This window comes from Eucalyptus grandis, chromosome 7, assembly GCF_016545825.1.
Source record: "Eucalyptus grandis isolate ANBG69807.140 chromosome 7, ASM1654582v1, whole genome shotgun sequence".
NCBI classification, from domain to species: Eukaryota; Viridiplantae; Streptophyta; class Magnoliopsida; order Myrtales; family Myrtaceae; genus Eucalyptus; species Eucalyptus grandis.
Window position 1 is genome coordinate 40,710,109 of NC_052618.1, and position 9,828 is coordinate 40,719,936.

General features: G+C 41.0%; 1 protein-coding gene across 1 annotated transcript; it reads right to left on the minus strand.

Annotated features, from left to right (window-relative positions):
* Window positions 1-9,054, minus strand: LOC104453522. Its single transcript, XM_010068103.3, has 10 exons — window positions 8,652-9,054; window positions 6,310-6,729; window positions 6,078-6,214; window positions 4,656-4,769; window positions 4,479-4,562; window positions 4,221-4,397; window positions 3,562-3,712; window positions 2,492-2,652; window positions 2,292-2,418; window positions 1-2,102 (listed from the first exon to the last, which is right to left on the minus strand). The coding sequence occupies exons 2-10, from the start codon at window positions 6,625-6,627 to the stop codon at window positions 444-446; spliced, it is 2,928 nt and encodes a 975-aa protein (XP_010066405.2). The 5' UTR covers window positions 6,628-6,729; window positions 8,652-9,054; the 3' UTR covers window positions 1-443.
* Window positions 9,055-9,828: the final 774 nt, after the last annotated feature.

Genomic DNA, 9,828 nt, shown 5'->3' on the forward strand with positions numbered 1-9,828 from the left:
GGAATGGTATGAGATGAGCAATTATCGGGCTGTATATCAGCAATTCATTATTCCAGGAGTCAATGGATGCCAAAATTACAGAGACGAACTCTTGTGGAGAGATGAGAAGATGGAGACAGAGAGTAGAATCACAAAAACAAGGCTCAATCATCCTTTTTCATGTTCGAGATGCCCGGAAAAATTGTCCTACCATAAAAATTTTTGCTCATCTAAGATCTAACGGCTAGTTATATACACTGTGCTGGGTTGGCTCTTGTATGGGTATGTACAGAAACCTATCCTGGACGGTTTTATCCAACACCTGCGGATCTCGAAAACCTCGCAACTTGTTGCTCCTATAAACTATCAAGTCAAAACTCCTGCTACAGGCATCTACTTCTAATGGCTTCTTGGGGTCGCCTTCTGACATTTTGTGAGAAAGATAAATGGACAAGGCTCTGCTGCTATTGATTCCATGAACCCAAGAACGGTTTTCCCATTGGGTCGTTTAAGCTTGAGTTCGGATGCGGTAAGTTTATCCATCCAGTGTCATTAGGCATGAGGGAAGTTGTCGGGTCCCGCCTATTCATGTAATCAAGAGAATGGGCTGCCGGAGGTAAAACATTACTCATGCTGGGCATAGGCCCGCCCACCAGACCATAATTCCTTGAAGGAATAAACTGCTCTGCAGAGCCAATGGCATCATAAGAAGTGCTTGATGGACGTAGTTGATTGCAATGTGACAAGACACTGTACAAACCCTGATCGAGATTGCTTGCATTTCCAATACTCTGGCTCAGGGCACATACTGTGCCTGAACTAGTCCAGCCTCCACGAACATGACGTTCACCAGAAAACCAGTTTTGGTTGGACAAATCTCCACCAATTAGAGGAGGTTGTAGAGGGTCAGGCACACGAACAGGATTCACAGCCCAATCTTGCGTGTTGACAGGAAGCACTTGCTCTGGCCTCTGGAATAAATATCTACCTCCATCGGGGAAAATATTGTTGGACATATTTTGCTGCATGTAAACAACCTCGTTTCCAGTCTTCTGTACTTGCTCCAGGGGCATAGATAGACTTGGCTGCTGATGGAAGTGACTGGGGAACCGAGAATCTTCCATCAAAACACTGTTTGATGGAGCAAAGTGTAACTCTGTAGGTTTCTGCTCTTGATTGTAAGACATCATGTCCTGGCCCTTAAGAATAGATTGGAGAAGTTCATTTTGGTCTGGGTTTGGATAGGATTTCAGAGAACCCTCGTTTGATTGTTGATGCAAGTTGCATTCAAGATCCATCCAGTGCCCTCGTTGCTCGTCATTAACCGGAGGATGGGTGAGTTTCAACTCACTGGAAGAAGTGCCCTGAGGGCCTGTATTAGACTCATAGAAAGGATGGAGCATGTTTACCGGTTGCCAGATGTTACCACCACCAGAAGAGAGAGGAAGTCCCTGACCAGCCATTCTATTAGTGTGGCTCAAGGTTCCCGAGAATGCCGATACACTGTGAGGACCATTATCTGATTTTGAGGTTGCTCTATTATCTCCAGACTCGAGATTCAGATGGCTAAAATCATGGCAGCCACTAAGTGGGGATATCTCCTTCATCGATGGGTTGTGGCAAGACACAGGAAGAGGGGTTCTCGAGAATGCTGATACATTGTGAGGACCATTATCTGTTCTTGAGGTTGCTCTATTATCTACAGACTCGAGATTCAGATGGTTAAAATCATGGCAGCCACTAAGCGGGGATATCTCCTTCATAGGTGGGTTGAGGGAAGATGCAGGAACAGGACTTCTCTCTCCATGCACAGTAGAAATATTGTCTACCGAATCAACATCTTTTAGATCATGCACAGATCCAGGAATAGGCTCTTGGTCATCCTGCATGATTGAAGCGAGGCCAGTGGCTTGATCATTTCTACTGTCGGGGGAAAAGTCAGGTTCCGGCTCTTCATCATTCTCCCCATCAAAAGCAAATTCTGCTTTTGTGTCATCGTTTTGATCCTCCGAGGTACCTGAAAGAGACTCTTTCTCATTTTCCATGTTGAGTGTGTTCTGCCCCCCATCAACACTTTCATCCACAGACACACTTTCAGAAGTTTCTTCCTCATCCTCACCATCCTGTCAGAAGAAAACACATCAGCAATGCCTAGAGAAAAGCTGCAGGACTAAATCATATGAAGATTCTTAACGCAGTAGACTTGTAGAAGCTCATGTTGAGGTCAATTTCAGAAAAAATCATAGCTCTATGTAAATATTCATGTACATGGTAGCCAAAAAATGCAGGTAAAAGAGGAGGACAGTAAGAACCTCTCTGAAAGATTCTCCTCTTTCGTTGAGTTCTTGCTCCAATGCCCTAACCATATGATGTTTCTGCTCTTGCATGTTCCTCCACCTTGCATATGTAGAAGGGATATCTTCTTTTGCCAATCGCACCCTAGGCAAAAACAGATGCTCAATATACATATGCCAGGAAAATAAAAACTGAAGCTATAATGTAAATAACTCACCAGTATTCATGCAACTTCTTCTGCTCCTCTTCTACAAATACTTCATATGGTTGTACATTGAAATCATCAAGATTGCCTAAAAGAGGTCTGAGTGACTTGGAGTGCATGGTGGTACCAGATTGCTCCATGCTCTTGGCAAGTTCATGCTGCTTCTTACTGATCTGAACATTTTAAACGAAATGATCATATGACAAGGAATAGATTGCACTTGTTACTTGTCTAGAATGCCTTCACACTTACATATACTAATAGAGTTGAAAAAATGATTGATCATATGACTACTTCATGTCCAAAGGACCAAAAAAGGTGAAGACTCTTTTTCGTTATGGGACGATGGCCGAACTTGACACAGATGCTCCTTAATCAAGTAGATAAATGTAGACGAGAGAGAATTTCATATTGTTAGAAGAGTGCAGGTGGCCAAAAAAAAGGAATAATGTACAAGCCAACTCCAGTACCAATATCAACAACCAATTTTAGTAAATTTTATGGTTCATAGCACTAATGATATGCAAGAACAGACAATGGAAAAGGAGATTTTGAAGGTCAAAAATATAACATATTCTCACCATGTCACCTAGTCGCTTGAACAAGAAAGCACAAAAGGACAAACTATGACAAAGCTTGTAGCAATTTTCCACAATATTCCAACAATCATACTAAGAGAAGCTTAATTAATATTTAAGTTTAAGAAGCATTGTTCCTAAGCTTTACGACTTGATATTGTTCCAAATATGTTCAAGGTCCCCTAACGATGAAGAAAGATTGGAGCTAAACCAGATAACTGATCCGTGCTCATAGCCAGATAGTTTGAATGATAGAAGGAAAACTATTATATGCTTCTGGCTCAGTGGAACCTGAGCTTGGCAGCACTAGTATATGGTGCCTGATTCTGGCCGGAACAAGGGACATGGAAATGCTTTTAAAATTCACATGCTTTACACTACTGATCAACCAACAGGTAAAACAATTCTCAGAGATGGAGATACATGTGCCCCAACTACACCGATTCACTCAATTTCCAAGCTGTGGCCTTTTAGTCAACCTCCCTAAGATAAGAAAATACTGACCTTGATGTAGGACATGTATTTGGCTCCATCGTTGTAGATTATGCTACTTTTGCTTAGCTTTTTGTCTTTCCTTGGCTTCTTTTGCGCCTTAAGCACATTATCTAAGACAGCAAATGAATTGCTGGTTTTGCCCTTGCCTTTCTCGCCAATCCTGCAACCAAAGGTTTTGCAAGATTCATAAATTATAAATGCACGCATAAGTGGACATGACCCCTCATAAAATATATTTTAGTAATCACAAGCAATGAAAATATTACGTCATTCCACATTTATGATGGCTACACATGTTATTTAATCAAATAGCTTTTCTGGAGCTGCCAAAGTATAATGTCTCCAACAAATAGGGTTTCAATAGCACTTTCTATCGCAGATCACCTGGAGTAATTTTTGGAACAGTGGAAGAAACCAAAAATAATTCGAAACAAAATAAAAAGGAAAAAAAGAGAAAGCAGAATGAGAGAAGCACAACACACTAAACAATTGTTCGTTAAACCAAACAAAAGAACCCAGAGAATATAGAGACCACACTTCAGAAATTTCAGAATAGACACACCACATTAACTTCAAAGAAACAGGAGATTCCCCTATCAATATCAACCTATCTCCTTCGGGAAGGCTTGAAGGCAAACATCAAAGAACTCTTTGCATGGATCAGTTACCTCTTCTTTGAAACTACACCCTTCAGAACAGTGGATAGGTGCTTATCACTGTTATTTGACCTCTCATCTCCATCCCATGAGGAAAATTCAGATGAAGCAGAGACGCTCTCTTCAAATTCACGAAATATGGATCCGTTTGCAGGTGAAGAGAACTTTTTTCCTGCATTCTTTCTGGACCTGCTGAAAGTGAAAGGTAAATTCTCAATTAGATGTTGTCATCATCAATATGCATATAGAATATATAAGAAAGGGACGAGCCTCCGGATCTTCTGGACAAATTCTTTTTCTGGGTCCTTGCTGCTTTCCCAACTCTCCTTCAGCTTCAGCAAGCATCCTATAATACTGCAAGGGGGAAAACAATTGAGATGTCAATGCAAATGCAGTCTAACAAGCAAAATACTGAAGAAAAAAGGGGGCTGAACATGTTTTACATACTCATTGTGATATTTCTTTAAGTCTGAGTAGTATTCCTTCTTTTCCGCCTTTAATTGCTGTTCACGTCTAACAACTGCATCAGGATGCAAATTACCTGATTGAAGTGAAGCACCCCTGCAGTCACAAGTTTCATTAGGAGCTCAGAATCAGAGAATCCCCCCAACTTTCCATTTTGAGGAAGGAAAAGGTCGAACTACCAGACTATTTTACATTTCCTTTTTGTTAATTATGACGGGCAGGGGGTGATGAGACTTGACACTCAAAAGCACAGATGCAGGTAAGGCTGCCCAAATAACTGAAAAAATTTAATGAGCAAAGGCAGAAATAAACAACCGTTACTTCATAACCAAATGTCAGGAAGGAATGGAAGGTACTATTGGATGATTATAGTGGCGTTCAATACAATGAGAAAAAGATCAATTCATAATCAGAATAGAGAGTTAAAATTAAATAACAACATGCAAATAGCACTCTTTCACAAAGTTAAAAGTTTCAACAAGCCCTGTCAAAGTACAGACATTTAAAAGTCAACACGCCCTATTAAAATACAGACATTTAAGCTGAGCCCAATGGTTAACTTGACTCTTTGAAGTCTAAGAAAAAATTTCCAATCTAAGAAAGCAATTTTCTTCTGACATGCAGCAAGGATAAACTACAATCTCACAGAAAATCAGAATGTTTTCAATCTATATTCAAACATATATCAACAAATTTTCACCAAGCTTTCAACTGTTCATCCCTTCCAGTCCTACAAGCAAATTCAACAGTTCTTCTACTTTGCCTAATACTATTCCTCTTCTGTTGATGAACATGGCTCATAGATTCCAATCTGCTCAGAGATGACCTAGTAAGGTCTCAATTTCGTCAATCCAACAGAAAACCTTCGGCACATGCACAAAGAACAAGGACTCCCTCCAAATATGTGGATTTTTCAAAAAGTAAAAGAGATGATTGCGCCAGCTGTTAAGAAATAATATCAAATGACTAGGAGAATTTCCAAATCCCGAAAAGCATGACAGAGTTTCTCATATAGGAGGTTCATAAACATGATTTTCTGTGAATCGTCAAGTTCAATTGCACAAAAGAAATACACAACGTACAACAAAAGACACAAGGTTTGGTGTAGAAAAGAGGACAACCTATAAGTGCCACGGTCACCTAAAACAAATTATTACATATCAAGAATACCTGATTGGGCAATAAACAACGGAAAGAGCAATCACAACTACAGATGGGTATGCTTTTCTTGATGACAGGAAGAGGAAAAATTGCTTATGTCAGAAATTGCACCATCCCAACATGAAAGAGAGCAACTCTCTATGTTGGACACCGGACCATGCCACAAGCACAAAGTGCATCAACGCAGAATGATACTTGCAAAGAAAATTATCTTCAAATGAGATATTTCAAATCGATGCTAACCAGTTGGTTAAAGGATTTCCGAAATGGAAGTTATCTCCTGAGAACAATGATTTAACAACTTCCTTTGCCTCTGCTTCTCTGGGAAGAAACTGCTTCAGAAATTTTCTCTCACTTTCTGATAGACAACTTTTCCAAGCCTGCATGTTCCAATTGAAATACCTTGGTAAGTTTCCAGAGCATCTGAAAATGCAAAGGCACAGGCAATTCACATAACCATATTATATGAAAATACCTCGTGGGAGAGAACATTCTTCAAACTCTCCAAGTCAAATATTTCTCTCGGGATATCAAAGGCATCAGCCAAGACATTGTGACCATGCGGCGGAGTATCAACAAACGTTTTCAAATCTCTCCAACTGATGCCAATTTGCTCCTTCTTAGCGATAACCCTCGCTTGGTTCACATCCCACTGAAGAGATATATGAGACTTTGTGTTTAAGCCATCTTCTACTGATTCCACACGTTTCCTTTTTGCCCTAGATTGTCCACGCAAAGTGCTATCAGCATTAGCAGCACCATTTGACAGCTTTCTTCTTTGATCAGCAGCCATCACAATAGATAATGTCAAAACAAGACCACGAAACACATCACGCTAGCTAGAGGGAAAAGCTCTCTTGAAACATTGAAGGAGTATCTTCCATCCAAACGTAATCTGAAATCCATGTGCAAATAGATTAAAATTGCCAGACAGCAGTTAACAATAGTGTATGATGTTATTGCGAAGACAACTATATAATCATCATTTCAGTAGTTGTAGCAATGTATAGATGTCTACAGTGTGACCTAAGTAGAAACACAAGTTTTATGCACAAAAGATTCATATAAAAAAAAAAAAATCGTGAAGAGATGTTTAAGGATAAAGATTGACTGCAAAGCTTAGAAACGATATTCAATCTGTCAAATTAGGGCGCGTTTATTTATGCTTCAATGGAAGCAAATTTCAATCAGTTATGGAAAATACATGTGAATGCATGTCAAAATTTGTATATAGCGAAAGTTTCAAGTGTAACAAGAAAAAAAAAAAAAAAAAAAAAGGAAGTCCACGTTTGTTCACTGCAAGATTTGGACTAAGCAAAAAGCAAAAAGTAGAAAGCAGAAAGCAGAAAGTAAAAGATTATCCAAACACACCCTTCAACTTCATGCTTAAACCTTAATTCTCAGACATACATGACAAAATTGAAAATGACATACCCAACGAGCCAACACCCAATGTACTTTGGCTATCAACACCAATACAGACACTATCACAAAAGCTACATTTGAATATTTCCCTTCCTCCAGGACCAAAAAAGGATAACGAAGATCATGTATCCTCCAAAAGATGCCAATACAGAAGAAAACACTACCGCTCCCACAAATTTAAACATTATGCTAGGCACAAAAACAAAAGCAGATCCTAAGACAATCGGACAAAGAAACAGCAGACAAAGAACTGAGGCTGTTATAGGTTATTTCCAATGACCCACAAAACTACCAATCAATCCCTCGAAAGGCATGAAAATGGCAATGCAGATCAATGAAATTGAACAATTTAAATGCCCAATTTCACAGCCCCAGCATTCAAGTACCAGAACGTGATCTCACACAGCATAGGAACTAAAAGTGCACTTGGTTAGATGAAGTTTCCAATATGAAGTTGATATAAAGAGTATATGTACCAGGAGATCTCTATATTTCTTCTATCATTCAAATTTTTAACAGAGCAATACAATGCCTGTCCCAACTGATCAACCAAAAAAAAGGAAAGGCAATAAAGCAACTAATACTCTAATATTAATTTCTCATCCATTCACAAAATCCTAAATTGGACATTGGAGTAAATGCAACACTCTAGAATATGCCTTAAGACCATAAATGACAGTATAAACTGTATAACCCATGCAGAGTGTAGATGGGTATCATGAACCTCTGAAATAAGTCACATTCTAAGAATTAACCAAAATAAGAGTGGTGACTAGATAATGGGGGGAAACAAACTAGCCAAACTCCATCTAAGAAAACAGCATAAAACCAAACCCTTCACCATGGACACTTCATTAAATAAGCCAGAATGGTCAACCTAACCACCCCTTTGCATGCGCTAACCAAAACTTATTCCTACCATATTGCGAAGAGGCCAACAAAAATAAATAAAAATTTTAACATCAATCAGGAAAGCCCCAATTAAGTCCTCCGCTGCACACCCCCCTTAAACAGCAAAACACGAAAGTCCACCCCAATTCACCGCTTGCCGAATTTGTCCCGAGAGACTCCCATCAAAGCAACGTAAAAATTGACGCATCACATCCCCCATACGATCCATAATTACACATGGACGCGGAAGTACCACCAAAAAGTCCAATTCGCGAGCATAAAAGGCAAAGATTCAGCAATTCCCCCAATCCCAAAACGAAGCGAAGCCGTGCGGACTCAAAAACTTCACAAACAAATCAATCAGAAAAACAGAAAAAAACGAAAAACCACAAACACGCACGAGCGACCGACGGATATCGAGGCTCCCCCTCATTAATCAGCAAAGCAGAGCAAACCTAAATTCGGAAACAAAACCGCAGCTCCCCCCCAACCCCGGCGTACCTCTCCGCGCGGAGAATCGATTCCTCCGGGGGGGGCCGAAACCCTAGGAATTCGGCGGCGACCGGGACCGGCTTTCTCCGTCGGGAAGCGCTGGCGGCGGCGGCGGAAAAGCCCTCGTCTTTCGCAAGGCAATCGGCGGCGGCGGCGGAAACCCAAGAGGAGGCCGCGAGAATCGGCTCGCCCCCACCACCCCAAAAAAAAAAAAAAAAAAAAAACAAGACTCGAAGGAAGGAAAGAATCGAATGAATGGAAAACCGCAGAGGAGAGAGAGAGAGAGAGAAGGGGCGAGGGGGGCGTAATGGAGCAGGGCGGAGAAAAATCCGCGTTATCCAATTCGGTCTCGAGGAGAGAGAAAGAGGAGGAGGAAGAGGAGAGAGAAGGAAGACGCAGGCCACGAGAATATGGCCAGATAGAGAGATCGAAGGGGGAAGCAGCGAGGCCTCCCCGCGCGCTCCGCTCGGCTCGGCTCCGCTCCGGCCAGCGGCTCGGCCGGTGGGTTCGTTCCTGCCGGGCCGGTCCGGTCCGGTTCGATCTCCTCCGGACCGTCGGCCCCGCAGGCGAGTCTTCACGGTTTGACCTGTCTCTCCTTTCTCTCTCAGACTCTCACCACCACCACCACCTCCTTGACCTATCGAATTGCAAAATGCAGATTTTGCAAAAGGGGGTGAGCTTTTTGCAGGCCCCTTTTTTTCCCTCTTTGGCTTGCCCTCCTTCCTTCCTAGATGTACTAGAAAAAAAGGGATTCAAAAATCGGCTAAATGGGGAAACGCGCGCTCCCGTCGAATATTGGCGGATCCATGGTTTTCATAAATAGTAATGAGGATAGTGCTTGCCCATTTTAAACCAATTTTTGGTAGCTTATTAACTTTTTGCATCGTGCTTTTTCGGTGATGGAACGATGTGACGGTCCAAGAGCATTTTGATTTTGGTATGTATTGGGATGAAAATACGAAGAGGGTTTAATGACTTGCTAGATAGATACAATCGTCCTGGTCATTTACTCATTGGAGTTGAATTTAGATAAGGTTTTCGTCATGACAAAAAAGGAAATATCCCTAGTTGTCGAGTAGGGAAAATTACCAAAAAAGTTTTAAACCTAATGTACAGCGCGGCCAATTCAATTTTAAACTATATTATTTTCAATTTAGCCATGCAACCAAAAGGAAGAAAAAAAAGA